We start from the raw sequence: 16,537 nt of genomic DNA, 5'->3' as shown, positions 1-16,537 counted from the left end.
GTGTTCCTTCTTCTGTCCAATGTGTCTCTAACATTCCTACAATATCCCATTTGATCTTTTACAATTCTTCTTCTACCAATTTTATTTTCTCTGTCTTGTAAAGCGATCTTACATTTAGCATTGAGAGATACATTTGAGTTTTGGCTGACCATATAGCTTTCTTCACAGCTGTTCTTCGTGGTATAAGAAGTGCAGGCTGTGTCGGTTACCCCGGAAGTGGTAGCATGAATGTTTATCTTACAATGACTGAGATCCACAGGGTTTAAGACAGATAATGCAGCCGGCTTGCCATTCCCCTGCTGCATAGTCCACAATTAGATGGGACCAGTACCTTGGAAGAGTGAAAGACTTCCACTGTTGCTGAAGATAGATCCTGCATCTCCACCTGTAACTCAGGCAGGGGCCCATTCCCATGTACAGTCGGCCGAAGCCAGCTGAGCCCGGTGTTTTTTTACGTGAGGTATGCTCCCCCCCCCCTCCTTTCTCATCTAGGCTTGGGACAGGCAATGGCGGAGTGTCTGTATCCATGTCATTCATTTTTGGCAGGGAACATGTTGAGGCCCAGAAGGAAAACAGACAATCAGGATTCATAATGTTTTATTTTGGTTCAACGCCCAAGGTTCCCACCCACCATGGAGCACAAATGAGAAGTCCACTAATTGGCAAGCAATAAATGTACTAGGGAGTGGGATGCCAGATATGCCCAGAGACTATAACTATGCCACTGCCAGCCTGAATCCTGTCTCTCAGACTACGGTATAGCACACTTGCAAGAAAACCCACTAGCCAGCTGATCCTGGGCGAGTCATCCCAGAACCACCTGTCTTGTCGAAGCAGGGAACTCTCAACCATCAGGATTGCCCTTTCCAAGTTTCCACAGGTCACAGTGCACTGGAAACACACTGGATTCCTGCTATGTTAGCTTGGAACCTTACCTGTGGACATTGCATCCCAGTGATGTTAATCTGTAAGACAAGCAGCATCACTGGGAAGTTTCCTCACCACATACAGGCACATACATCAAGGGGAGATGAAAAAGGAATCTTTTGAAAGTGAATGCATTGTCATACATTTATTGATGATGCAATTTCCTGTTACTAAGAATTTTAAAAAGAAAGAAAAGCAAATTAAATAAACAAAAATCAGTTCTTTTTAAAAAACTAAAACTGCAACAATAAACCATTGACTTATTTATAGCTTACATTACAAGAATGTTTATACTAAGGAGAAAAACAGCTGACTCAAGATCATGACATGTTGGAGAGTATTAATACAGCAGGCCCCCATTATAACACGGTTCGCTTTATGCTGATTTGCTGTAACGCTGTTCTTATATTATAACCCGCATCTGACTATAACGCTGTCACAGATCACTATAAAGCTCTTTTACAGATTGCATTTTTGGCATATTTAACGAAATCGTTTCATTTGTTGGAGTCGATAGCTTGAAAATGAATACCAAAACAGCATTAAAACGTTTCCCAAGCTGACTTTAGAAATTTTCCCACACTCAGTGAAATTTTCTCGCATGCTAATTTAATTGCAATACAGTGACTTGTTACGTAGTTCCGAGATCAACATTTTAAAAAATGATCAAGTATATTGCTTGTAATATTTGCATTATATGCATTTATCCGAAGTCTAGTCATCACTCAGTACCGTATTAGACATTGTGCGAAACGGACAGTTTACTTGAACATTGTATCATAATTAATGCAACCAACGCAGTTACATTTTTAAAGAGTAATAATGGCCGATAAGAATGAAAAAGCAACAACGTCTGAGCGCAGTACGAAGACTATAAATATAAGAAAAAGACTGAATTTTAAAATTAAATTAGACGTTTTGAAGCAAACTGATTCCAGTCAAAGACAAGTGGATGTGTGTTATAATTTAGGACTCGCAAGTTTAATTGTAAGAACAATTATAAAAAAAAATAAAGAATTCATTTTAGCAGCGGGAAAGATAGCTGTTCCACTGCAAGCAACTAGGGCTAGGCCGGCTATTAGGATTGAAATGGAAAGACTTAACTAATTTTAATATCCATATAATATATGGATATTAAAATTAGAAGATAATATCCAATGCAGAATTCAGTTAAGTTAAATATTATTATAAAAAAAAAAAAAAAAGAGAGAGAGAGAGACAGAGAGATTAGCCAATATGATGATCTGAAGAAAACTCACCTAATAAAAAAAAATTAAAAAATAAAAAAAAAGACAGAGAGAGAGAGAGAGACAGAGAGATTAGCCAATATGATGATCTGAAGAAAACTCACCTAAAAAAAAAAAAAAAAAAAAAAAGCGGAACCATTTAAAACTAGTAAAGGCTGGTTGAATAGATTTAAAATCCAGGGAGAAGCCGCAAGTGCAGGAGCCGAACCTTCCAAAAAAGAACTTATTAAAATTATTGAAGAGAGATATTACGTGTTATACTTCTCAACAAATTTTTAACATAGATGAAGCAGGAGTTTTGCGGAAACGAATGCCTGAAAGAAGTTTCATATTGAAAGAAGAAAAAAACATGCCAGGTTTCAAAGCAGCGCAGGATCGGTTGACTTTATTGTTGGGTGGTAACGCTGCAGGGGATTTAAAATTAATACCCCTTTTAGTTTATTTGGAAGAGGGCCAAATTTTGGGTTGACCCAAAATCGACACATTTTTCATGATTAAATTCATCAATTAAATTAAATCAATTTAGATCAATCAAATTCATGATTTTAATTGGAATTTTAAGTTTAATTTTGATACGTAAGTAGTTACCACATAATTATATACCTTATGTAATACAGAATATTTTATATGTACAAATATTTGAATATTAAATATTTTGATTGACATTTGTGTATCTTTTCACTACTGTTTATTATTGATTAGGAAATATCCTATGGCACCGACCGCAACTCACAAATACATATGTTACCTTATGGGAATGCGGCGCTCGCTTAGCGCGGATTCACTTAGCGCTCTGTTTTTAGGGAACAAATTATCAGAGTTAAGCGGGGGTCACCTGTATTAGCATTAGTATTAGCAATGGGCCACATGGTGCAAGGAAGCCTATGCTTATACTGCACCAGCTAAAAAAAATAATAATAAAATAAAATAACAAAAAATAAGTAAAATAAAATATTACTTATTTTATAAAATTAAATATTACTTATATATAAAATAAAAATTATAAGTAAAATAAAATAAAATAGTAAAATAAAATATAAGTAAAATAAAATAAAATAAGAATAAAATAATAATAACAACAGAAAAGGAAATAGACAACCTGTGTGTTTCTCTCCTCCCGTAGGTCCAGCTGACGTTTGAATTTCCCCAAACTGTCAGCCTCTACCACCCATGTAGGTAACTTATTCCAGTAATTTATAACTCGCTGGCTAAAATAGAACTTCCTGCAATCCAATCTAAACATCTCCCCCCACCAGTAACTTGAAATTATGGCCCCTAATTCTAGAATCATTTATAACCGTAAAAATTTTGTCCTTATTCATTTTGCTTATGCCTCTCAGAGACTTAAAAGTCTCTGAGAGGCATATTCAAGTCTCCTCTAAGGTACCTAGTTTCCAAGCTCTGCAACCCACATATTCAAAGTCTTTCCGCATACAGAAGCCCTTTTGCCGATCTCACCAGGCAAGTTATCCGTCTTTGACCCCTTTCAAGAAGCACAATATCTTTCTTTAAGTGGTGTCTCCATACTTGAACACAGTATTCCAAGTGTAGTCTAACAACAGCCTTATATAATGGGATTATGACATCCTTATCTCTACTAGAAATTGTTCAATAATTCATCGATAGGACACCATGGGCCTTCCTTTCAACCAGTCTACAATGCTTGGAGAACTTCATGTCTGACCGTATCATAATACCAAAGTCCCTTTCCTCCACTACCGGCTTTAGTTCAACTCCACCATGTGTATAAGTTATTTTGGGGTTACTGTTCCCCAGGTTACCTTATACTTTGCTGGATTAAAGGAGAGTTGCCATCTTTCTGACCATTACTGAAGTCTATCTAGATCACTTTGAAGAAGCTCTGCTTGGTTGTGATCATTCAATACTCTACCAATCTTTACATCATCTGCAAATTTAAACATCACGCCCTCTATCTCTTCATCGATGTCATTTATGAAAATCACAAAAACAACAGTGGCCCTAATATTGATCATTGGGGAACCCCACTTCTTACATCAACCCAATCTGAGGAATAACCATTTATCACAACCCTCTGCCCTGAAACCATCCAGCTATCCAGCTTATAAAGTAACCGCTCACGTGGGACTGAGTCAAATGCTTTGCTGAAATCCAAATAAACAATGTTGAAATTATTACCCAAGTCCAGCTCTTGAGTGATCCTGTAAAAATAGCTAACCAGATTAGTTAAACATCATTTTCCCTTTACAAAACCATGTTGAGTATCCTTCAGAATTCCTTTCTATCTAAATGATCCATCCTTGGTTGCTGTCTCCATGATTTTCTCTACTACTGAAGTTAGACTAACTGGCCAGTAATTTCCCACTTCACTCTTAGAACCACCCTTATGCATTGGAGATACATTGGCACTTTTCCAATCTAGTGGAATCACTCCCGAGTCCAGTGATGCTCTCATAATTAGCCTTAATGGTTCAATGCACTCACTTGCCACCTCCTTTGAGATTATAGGGTATATGCTATTACCCTAGGGGCTCACATCTGGTGAGTATGGGCTTGGCACACCCAGGGTCCTGAGTTGAATATCATCATTCTTCTCTTTCTTGGTGATTCCCTTCTATTTCTTTCTCTCTCTCTCTCTCTCTCTCTCTCAGGGTAATTCAGAATTTTTTTTTTTTTTTTGGCTGGTGCAGTATAAGCCTCGAGGCTTCCTTGCACCACATGGCTAATAATAATAATAAATCCAAGGAGCCTTACTGGCCTGTAGGCTCGAAATTTTTCATTAAATAAACATGTGAAATTTCAACATCATTAATTACATTTTTTTCAACTTCACTCCCATAATTTCTCATTGATGTACAGGGTTTTTCTTCTGTAAATACTGATGCAAAATAACTGTTGAGTTCATCTACAACTTCAGCTGGGGTATCTAATACTATCCCACTTCCATTACATAAGGGTCCAATCTGGTTTGTTCCTCTCTTTTTTGCATTTATATATGCAAAGAATTCCTTATCCTCCCCCTCTTTGCTCTCTTTACTAGCAATTTCTCATAATCTGCCTTTGCCAGCCTAACATTTTCTGTGGCACTGTTACAGATCAATTTGTAGCTGTTATAGGCTTTAGTACTTTTTATTGCTGTGTAACTTTTCCACACTGTCTTTTTCTGCTGAAGTAATCTGGCAATTTCATTATTCATCCAACTTGGAATCCTCGTGGAATATTTTTTTAACAGTATACAGCCACCATTTTTTTTTAACGGTATACAGTACGTAATACTCAACTTACAGAAATTCGACTTTATGTAAGTTTTTGCTGGCTGGTGCAAATTTTAAAAAAAACAGAAACGTATTTTGCATCCCATAGGAATAAATGGAGGTATCGGAAAATACCATAATGTAAACCCAATAACTGTATAACACGTTTTTTGTTTTTTTATTTTTTTTTAGTAATTCGTTCCAAGACCTTGAAAGTTGAAATTTTCACTATATAACTAAACTATTTATCTCTCTAAAAGATTATTTTTATAATGGAAATTGCACTACCCTTTCATAGTTATCATATGTTCCATTATAATAATCAATTTTGAACCTTTGTTGATATTTTTATAAAGAACATTTCTGGAAGTCACGACCATAAAACAATAAAAACAATTTGCACTTTCCAGTTTATTGGATATTTCTGCTAGTGCAATCTATTATAGTGGGTAGTAAACTCGATATTATTGCATTTGTGATAATACCAATAACTGGAATTGTTTGAGTTTTTACGTTATTATGGTGAAATGTGTTCCCCTTCACTGAAACCTTCATTCATACAAAAAAACATAAGTAAATTTTCAGAATCTACTTTTCATTGATATTTACTTATTAGAATGATGAAGGGAAAGAGCATGTAGTCGCAGTGCTTGGAAACCAAACAAAATTGATTTAGAAATTAAGATGAAAATGATTAAGAAGTACAAAGCAGGACAAAGTTTGTCATCTATTGCACGGAATTAGGTCTCACTACTTCAACAGTGAATACTATTTTAAGGGACAGTGTGCATATAAAAGAACATGTTAAAAGATCAATGCATTTAAGATCGATAGCATACAGGTGCTATATCGCAGATGGAAAAACTATTAATAATATGGATGGAAAATCAGATTCATAAGCAAGCACCCCTGAGGCAAATGGCCATTCAAGCAAAAAGTATTTATGAAGATATTAAGGATAAGTATGGCGAACCCCAAGCCAAGTTTGTGGCAATCAATGGGTGGTTTAATAGGTTCAAGCATTGTGCTGGTTTTCAAAACATTAAAGTATGCAGTGAACTAACCAGTGCCAATTCTGCAGCTGCAGAGAAATTTATGATGTGTTGGAAAAAACCCCTTCTAAATCGCTACAGCCCTCAACTTCCGCAGCGGCGTGCTTATCAGCTGGAGAGTGATTTCTGGCAACGATGCTGGAAAGGTAAATCTTACTAACGTTATGCATCTCTTCTCTCTTTTTGTAATTTTATAATTTTGAAATTTTTGTAATTTTGTACACCTTTGTAAATTTTCCTGCACATCAGATAAAAAAATTGAATAAATAATTCTATTTACATGTTCATCGAACTTTTATTTTTTGCTTCAATCAAATTCAGCACGCATAGCTGCGAGTGCTGCATAAGAATTTAGGGAAATTCCGACTTACATAGGGTTCCGCAGAATGCAACTCTTATGTAAGTTGAGGAGTGGCTGTATAAGCATTCAAAGCTTCTGTGATTAATGTTTTAAAGGTATACCATAATTCAATTGTATTCACTCCCTGTGAGACATCTACCCAGATAATAGAGCCATATAGCATCTTAAGCTGTCGTAATTTCCTTTCCGGAAATTATAATCCCTTCCTTTGCCTTTAACTGCTGCTACCTCTCTCTCTTCATCTCCACCACAGAACTCCACGATCACTTCCTGTTACTGGTTCCTGTACTGTCAGCCCTATTATGTCATCTGGTTCATGGGTGATGTATAAAGAATTCTTTTCCCTAGTACTTTCCCTGACACGTTGATACAAGTAGCAATCATCTAGTTGATTTCAAAATTTTGTCCCCCATGTAGAGTTTCCTTCCCATTTGCTCCAATGAATTAGAGACAAATTAAAATCACCCATAATAAGACATTCACGCTCGCTTACTTGCCCATTCTATTTGCATGTAGAGGCTCTCATCATAATCTTCACAATCACCTGGCCTGTAGATTACTCCCACTCTCATTATACCTTTGCTTCCAACAATCTCACACCGTACAAATTCTATACTAGCATGTGAAAAGTCTGAAACCTGGAAAGCTGGCGTCGCACTCAGGCTGCATTTGATAAGAAGCATGACCCCACCACCCCTTCTATCTTCCCTATCCTTCCTAAATACATTATACATACTGTACTGAAACTCATCAATCCCTTTCTCTGGGTGGCACCAAGTTTCTGTAAGCCCTATTATGTCAGCGTTACTTGTCCTAACCAGCAGTTTGAATTCATTCATTTTATTGATAACACTTTGAAATTACTGTATAAACAATTAAGATTTAGTGTTCTTGTAGAGTGGACCCCCGCTTTACGATGAACTCTCCATAATAAAATACCTTTCACTATACGATATGTAGTAAGTGCAGGATATTGTCATCACATTTGTGAATTGAATTTTAATTTTATTTTAATTAATTAATTCTATTAAACAGAGCTTAAAAAATAGGAATGAGGAGAAGATTCCGGAAATTTATTTTTGTTTTTTATATGATTTCAGTGAAGGGGAAACACATTTCACCATAATACTGTAAGGTAAAAACCCACAAAACTCCAGTTATCGGTATTATCACAAATGCAATAAGATTGAGTTTACTACCCGTTTATAATAGAAACTAACTTGCGCTAACAGAAAAGCCCAATAAACTGGAAAGTGCAAATTGTTTTTATTGTAGTGACCTTCAGAAACGTGCTTTAAAAATTATCATAAATGTGTTCAAAATTCATTCTTATAACAAAACATAGCAATAAACGGTGAAAGTGTAGTGCATTTTAATGATTTGAGTGGCTAATTCTACTAACCAGCAATCCTACTTATTTTGTTATTTTGTTCTACATTGGCTTACGATTGTCTCTGACTGGACCATGTGGTCCTTTGTCTCAGCCAATAGCAGCATCTGTAAACGTGTTGGGCAAGCGTTTTGTTTTCATATCCTTTAGTTCAAGTGATTTTTTGTGCTTACTTTCCATAAATTTACTCTATTGAATTCTTGTTCAAGAATTCAATAATATGGCAAGAATTCAATAATATTCAATAATAAAATAATATGGCCCATAAAGAGCGCAGTAAGAAGAAAATTTCAATTAAAATTAAACAATAAATAGTGAAAAAATATGATGGTGCTAAATTAGTTCATTGGTGTGCAAATATGGTTTTTTAGTCAACCATTTCTACAATAGTGAAACAAAAAGAAAACCTTAAAAAAGTTAAAAGTAAGTGATGAATCTAACACAGTCCAAAAAGGCAGAGAACTGATTGTAAATGGAAAGGCTTTTGTTGCTGCGGATAAAAGAAAAACAAATGAAGGGTGATACAGCCCTGAACAATATATTTGTGAATGTGCAAAGCAGATTTTTGAGGACTTAAAGACTAAAACACCTTCAGCTAGTGATATGTGATATGGGGACTTTAAAGCCAGAAAAGGTTGGTTCGACAGTTTTAGAAAAACGTCCAATATTAAAAGTGTTATAAGGCATGGAGAGGCTTGCAGTGCTGATCAGGAAGCAGCTGAAAATTTTAAAGTGGAGTTTCAAGAGCTCATTGAGAAGGAGGATTACCTTCCTCAGCAAGTGTCTTTAATACAGATGAAACGGGCCTCTTTTGGAAAAGGATGTCTAGGCAAACATATATCACAAAAGAAGAGGCCTTGTTGCCTGGTCATAAGCCTATGAAGGATAGGCTTACTCTGCTATTAGGGTCCAATGCCTATGGTGATTTTAAACTTAAGCCAATGTTGGTTTACCACTCAGAAACTCCCAGAATGTTTAAACAGCAAAAGGTCATCAAAAGCAGGTTTGGTGTCTTTTGGCAGCGTAACAAGAAGGCCTGGGTGACAAGACACCTCTTCAATGAATGGATATTTGATGTGTTTTGACCTTCAGTCAAAGGCTTACTTAGAAAAAAACAAACTTCCTTTAAAGGCACTATTAATTTTGGATAATGCTCCAGGTCATGATCCCCAACTTGCCCGATCTCTGGAGGAGCAATTTAACTTCATTACTGTCAAATTTCTCCCACCCAATACCACCCCTCTGCTTCAGCCAATGGATCAGCAAGTGATTGTCAACTTTAAAAAAATTTAAACAAAGAAGATGCATGCAAAGTGCTTTGAAGAGACTTCAGGAGACAGAGCCATCACCTTAAAAGGAATTCTGGAAGACCAGGTTTAACATCTTAGATTATGTACAAATGATTGTCAGTTCTTGGAATGAAGTTTCAGCTCAATGCCTCAATGTAGCCTGGAAGAATTTATGGCCTTCAGTCATCCGTGATTTTGAAGGATTTGAAGCTGAAGGGTGTTCTAGAGCAGAAAATTATCACTCTTGGCGATTCCTTGGCTCTAGAGATTAATGCGGAAGATGTGGAGGAGTTAATTGTGAACCACGGAAGGGAGTTGACAACAGAGAAGTTCCAGGAATTAGAGCAGATGGGCGAGCATGACAGTGGAGATGAGGAACATGAGGAAGATGGCTGTGTAGAAACAACTCAAGAAATTAAGGACATGTTTGCTGCATGGGATATTGTGAAGAGGACAGTAAGAAAAAAATCCAGATATTGAAACCACTGAATTGATGACCTGCAAATCTGAAGATCAGGTGTTAAGTTATTTCAAGAACCTTCAGAGAAAGCACCAAAAGCAAACCGCTTTGGACAGTTTTTATACCATAAGTAGCAAGAGGTAGCGATCAGAAAGAACACCAGATCCTGAAGTTTGTCCTGATATCTTTATGGTAAAAGATTCTCTTCCATCACCACACCACCATTGACACAGCTTTTCCAATGTAAGTTAAATGAAAATTACGATTTTTGTTTTTTTAATGTTTATAATTATCAATTATCATTTTAAACAACATTGGGGGGGGGGGGAAATAAGCAAAAATGTGTGGCACCATCAGCATTTTTTAATCTTTTTTCTACTGTTTTATCTTTGCTCTACTGTTTATTTATTCCGGTGTATAAGATGCACCACAATTTTAGGGCGAGTTATTTTTAGATAAAAGGTGCGTGGTATACACTGGAAAATACGGTATTCAATGTTCTATATAAAACTAATGCAATTTGTTATAAAAATCACCTTTTACAGAGATAAATAGCTTAGTTATATAGCGAAAATTTCAACTTCCGAGGACTTGGAATGAATTATCAAAAAACAATGTGTTATTGGGTTCACAATACGATATTTCATGATACGATTGTGTCTCTGGAATGAATTAATATCGTAAAGCGGGGATCCACTGTATAGTTAACTATACCCGACACACCCCTTAAAGTTATTTAAGCCCGCTTCCCTGGTATTAAATATCCCCTCATTTGAAATGTTTCTGTTCTCAGAACATCTTGCCAATATGTTCTGTTGCGGTAACAAACAAGAACTCTTGAGGTATGTGCAAGCATTACTTTGACCAATATTATCAGATAAATGCGTATCTATATTACCCTTGTCCCCCACATCAAATTAGCAGTTTCCCTGAACTTTTAAGGTATTCTCAATAATACTGGCAAAAACTCTTGCACCACCTTTGTTTAAATGTATGCCGTCCCTACAAAACTGATTCCTTCTACCTACGAGTGTGGACCAAGCTGTATAAATATCACCCCAAAAGCCTTGCAGAGACCTTCAAGTCTTGAGTTAATTCCCAAGGCTTTCAGCCTATAATCCCTCCTATCGTGCCTGGGCTAAAATTGCAGACACATAGACATTGTGACCTAACACGTGGCATTTCTTTAGCATGGTCCTGTATTTGTCTAACAAATCATCAGATTGTGTATCCTTAATGTCATTAGTCCCCACATGAATAATAATATTCTCTTTACCCCCTTAAAATCTAACAGTCTGTTGTGACATCATTAATAGTTGCTCCTGGCTGACATACCCTTGTTCTAGTCCACTTATCCTTATTACAAAAAATATTTCCTGTTTCTTTGACTATGGAGTCTCCTAATAAAAGAGTCCTTTTGAACCGAGTAGTTTCCACTTGGTTATTCTGTTCTAGGGCCAAAATCAGGAGTGCATCACTTGATGGGTTTCTAGAGTCTTGAGTCCCTGATGAGCTCCCAGATACATTATTCCCGAGGGCAAACACCTGTTTTTTCAGTGACTCAAATTGTTCTAGCAATGCACCAAATTTTAAACTTAAGATTGTTGCACTCGTTACAACAGTGACAAAGAAAAGAATTGCCAAGTGAGCTAGGATTATCCACTTTACCTTGGAATACATGCCACAGGTTCTGCAAAGGATAAAATCATGACTCACCTGGGAATTGCTGTCGGCTATTTCTGTATGAGTCATGGTACCCTCTGATGAAGTGTTCAAGGCAGATCTTGTAATAACCATTATAAAATTTACTAATTATTAATAAAAGAAACTTTCAAAAAATATATATATATAATATTAAAAAAATCAAACTATTATAAGAAAAAAAAAAAAAAAAAAACCTATGAAAATAAACTTTATGATATACTAAATAACCTATGAAACCCCGCTCTACTTCACTAATCCTGCTCTAATCCCCTCTTATCTATACTTCTTTGCTGTTGCTATGAAGAGCTGCAACAGGCACGTTTGCTCGCCATGAACGCCAATGTTACGAGGGGGCAAGTTTCCAGTTGTTTTTCTCCTTAGTAGTATTTTTATAGTTTATTAAAAATGATAAATGTGTTCCTATAGAATAACTGTGTTCTTAACCCACTTAATGAAACTTTTTACCTTTGTAACATATCTTTAATGCAATAATTGTCATATGCAAGTCAGTACATATGGAGGGCGATGAACCACGTTGTTTGTCACAATTCTAGAAATGTAACCGTGACAAAGAGAGAGAGAGGACTTGCTGTACTTTCCTCTGTATCATTAAAATATTACAGTCATAATGATGGTGCTTTTTTTATTCGTAATCTGCCCTGATTTCATATTATTGTCCATTATTTCCATATAACGCTGCCACGAATGAAAATTTTTGAACACAATTTGCATTTATATTCCTGGGTTGGATAACTGTCAAATCAAGTGTGTGTGTGTGTGTGTGTGTGTGTGTGTGTGTGTGTGTGTGTGTGTGTGTGTGTGTGTGTGTGTGTGTGTGTGTGTGTGTGTGAAATTCATTACATACATTTCTTCTTTAAGAAATCAAAACTATACCTACCCGTCTAGCAGCAAAGGTACTGTGAGAGAAACGGTACATTAGCACACTTTCAAGTGATATATACACTTAAGTGATGCTTGGTGCTGAGTGCTGAAAGAAGTGGTAAGCATCATTTGGTTTTTATATGTGCCATATAGTTTTTTTCAGCAGTTTCTTAGGATTTCAAAATGAGGTGAATCTTTCACTAAAAAGATTTTAAATTTAATTAGTAATAGTTGTTGAGAGGTGTTCCTTTTAGGATGAAATAACAGCCAATACAAATAAATTAACCTTGAAATGAACTAAATAACCACTAAAAACATAGAGATATTTATTATACCTTTTCAATAGCATCCAAAGAAGCTCTGTTGAGGCCTTTAGAAAAAAATTCTTTTCTAGCTTTAGCCCAGCTAACCCTGATGAAGAAAAAATCATGATAAGAAACAAAATGTATTTCAGACACAAAAACAAAGCTAGAAGTAAGATTATGTACAACTTGAGATAAAGGAAAAAATTACATAAATAAGTTAGAAAGATGTGTTTCCTAATGTTAAACCAACCTCAGCAACCCAAAAATGCTCATAAGTTTCAAATGAAAACTGATTTTTCATGGGTGTTATAAAGAAGCTAAAACTGACAAAAAAGATCATTAAAATAGAAATTTACTTGTCTTTGTATCTTTTGCAATCATAAGAGAATTTAACAACTTCAGGTTACATAACATTAGTGGCAAGGTTATAAAAATGCGCGTGCGTGCACAGATGCACGCATGCACGCACAGAGAGAGAGAGAGAGAGAGAAAAATTTGGTATAATTCGAAAGGAATATATAAAATAATAAGTTAAAAACAGAGGTAACCCATTAACAGAGTGAAGTATTCATTTAATTTAGTCCAAAGAACTAAAAGCAAATAAAACAGCTGCTGCAAAAAGATTTTTACTTGTTTTTATACTTGAATGACATGGACAGAGTGTTAAATTTCTGTTGAAGGAGGCATTGCTGCTGTAATGTGATTGTACACCAAAGAATTTCTCAACTGGGAATTCTTTAAAATAACCATTTTCCTTTATGCTACAGAGATGATTTTTATATCATTTTATAAATTAAACAGCATCATAGGTCAAGTATATATTATGAACATATTTCAATATCAGAGTAGTTATAGTACCGCTGAAAAATTAGTGAAAAATAATCCCCTACAGCTGTGCTACAAATATTATAAATTGTGTTTTGAGAATTTTAAGCTTTTTCTTTAAAAAAAAAAAATAATAATAATAACAACTATTACAATTATAAATATATTTTGTTTTTGTAGTCTTTGAGGTACTAGTTTGGTATTAGTGAGTCGGATGTCATGCAAATTAACAATTCAATTAGATTACATTAGTATTGATCACACAGTCGAAGGAAGATACAAGCTTTTGCTGCACTAGTTAAGAAAAAATTTAAATATATAAATTATGAAAAAATAGAAATAAAGAAGCTGTTTATACAGGGCAAAGTTTCTCAAACTGTAAAGTGGTATGTAATGTGCTATCGCAAACTTGGTAAACTCGGTTGACTCTTAGTAATAAAGGGAAGGTCACCCAGAACTTCATTCTTGAGATAAGCTTCCTCACTCCCAGCACCCTGACCTGGCTAACCTGTAATTTGGAAACCACCTCCATTATAATTGGCCACAGTTTAATTAGGGCCAAGTTAAAGTATCTGGAACTGGACAATGACAACAAGTGTTTCTGCAGCGAGCAGAGGATTGGCTCCAACTCATGCAGATGGAGATTGGCTCCATCTCATGCAGGTGGCGCTGAGCAAGTACTGATGGTCAGACACATGATTTTGGTGCTTTGTGTATAGTCAAATTTTTTAGTGAATTTTTGGATTCAGCAAGTATGTAAAAGTGTCCATTGGTTCCTTTTGGGTCGGTGAGTTGATTGTTACCATTTTTGTGGCAAACTTCTTTGGTGTTAAGTTTTTATGAACATTTCAAAATTTGGGGTATCTACTGGCCGCCATGTGCTTGTTCATAATATCCACGCCACATAGGTTATTACCTAATAACCTATGTGTCGATATTACCTAATTTTTCAATGCTGGAATTTAGTGAAAATAATGCAGTAATTAGATCTAAAATGTGTATCATCAGTATTGCAGTTGACTATATAGTGCTAAGTGGTAAAAATTTTGAAGTTAAATAGATTCTAAGTGCAGTTGTGGGGGTACTGTAGTTAGTCTATGGAAAATAACATTCCATTTGGACGGCCATTGCTTCTTCCTGGAAGGCAAAGAACAAAGGCCTTTATTTCCAACAACAAGTCAAGTGACATCGTAGAATCATTACAGTTGGCTGTTCCTTGCCTGTGGACAGTGCCTACTCACTGGATTTAATAGTATTATAGTGTTTTTAACCCAGTTATCTAATGAGTCATCATTAGATAACTGGGTTAAAATTTGATTTTACGCAAATTAGTGTTAATCAAGTGACTGGTCAGACAGGTAACATATGAATGTACTGGAACAAGGTAAGGCTAAATGGAGTAAGCATGACATCACACATCAGTCATCTTTCCGCCAATTGCAGCAACACAGTGCGGCAGAAGTTGAAAATTCACCGACTAATCCTGAATTTTCAGAACACTTAGAATATCAATAGACTGTACACAGAACTGGTTATCTGTATATCCAATTAATCAGACTGGATAAATTATGAGCTCTAGATAGGAATCTAGCTTCTCAGCACCAGAGGCAGCAGAGGACTTGAAACCAGCTGTTAGCGCCTCCACCATGAAGTCGGGAGAGAAATCAAAGGAAAAGAGAAAGAAAAAGAGGTCAAAGTCCCACCCTCCATCCACCTCTACTAATCCTACGGTGAGAGATATCAGTGCATCCTTTGCTGCACAACTTGATGAGACCAACCCTACAGAACTGGACTTTTCTATGTCCACGCCTGTAGCAGCATCTATCTTGGAATCCCTTGCGAATGCTCTAGCTCCAATTGTTGCCCTACATTTACTCCCTCAGCCATCACAAACCCTACCACCAGCATGTTCTCTTTGGCTTCACCCATCCTTAGAGGGACAAATGTCCTGAATGGACCCCTAGATAAATATGTGCAAGTTTCCTCAGACATCCCAGGGTGCCCTTCTGCAGTGACAGCTACTGCTTCAGCCTCCGCCTCTACTCCGGCTGCAGATGCCACTAATGCAGCACCCAACTCAACACAAATACCAGCTGTAGTAAACCCAGCATTAGCTTCAAACAAACCATCCTTGCAATCAGTGCTGGACAAATCAGTAGCAGCTGGGCTACCAGCTTCTAAAAGGCTGGCCATCCCAGACACTACCTCACAACGATGCTACAGATGCCACCTCTCTACACCAAGTTGTGTAGAGAGGTGGCATCTGTACTCCACAAAAACTTGGTTGCCTTTGTCAATCATGACAATAACCGGTTTAAAAGGTTGGCAGGGAACTATGTGCAAGAGTTCTGGGCAGGTCTAGAAACTATCACCACCTCACTTCTCATAGAGAGTGAAAAGCTGAAGGCAGTAAACGATGAACTCAGGCAGAAGTCGTCTATTCTGCAGAAGGTGGTGGATACTTTCACCAAGACTACCCCTTCTTCAATTGAGCCTGAAGATCAGAATGCAACTAGTTGTACAAACAGCTTCCTGTACAGTCATATGCTAGTGTCCTGGGCAATGGCCAAAACTCTGCCAATGTCATCCCAGGCACCAACCTCCGAAAGGAGAACTTGAGACTACAAAAGCACCAACCACCAAAGCCTCGGCATATTCTTTTGCTGAAAGCAACACAAGACTCAGAATTTAAAACCAGTGCAGAGATTAAAGAATTAGTCCAGACCACCCTGAGGAAAGATTTCAAAACTGTTAAAGTTAAATTCCTTAGACCAATCCGCAATGGAGGAGTCCTATTGGAAACCACCACCACCACTAAGAATGACCGGGACAGTATTGCTTTGGCAACTGGACTTAGAGTGG

General features: G+C 36.6%; 1 protein-coding gene across 3 annotated transcripts in view; it reads right to left on the bottom strand.

Moving 5' to 3' along the window:
* Positions 1-16,537, bottom strand: part of whd (carnitine O-palmitoyltransferase whd) — a 333,289-nt gene that overhangs the window by 148,922 nt on the left and 167,830 nt on the right. For all 3 annotated transcript variants that reach the window (XM_090381653.1, XM_090381652.1, XM_090381654.1), the window contains one exon: positions 12,881-12,956. In XM_090381653.1, coding sequence (XP_090237779.1) covers positions 12,881-12,956 — 76 coding nt within the window. The remainder of the gene's footprint in view (positions 1-12,880; positions 12,957-16,537) is intronic.

Source organism: Mastigoproctus giganteus, chromosome 9 (assembly GCF_048544385.1).
Source record: "Mastigoproctus giganteus isolate SK-2022 chromosome 9, ASM4854438v1, whole genome shotgun sequence".
In the NCBI taxonomy this organism is placed as follows: domain Eukaryota; kingdom Metazoa; phylum Arthropoda; class Arachnida; order Uropygi; family Thelyphonidae; genus Mastigoproctus; species Mastigoproctus giganteus.
The sequence above is the reverse complement of the archived record's forward strand: the minus strand, read 5'-3'. Positions and strand labels throughout refer to the sequence as shown.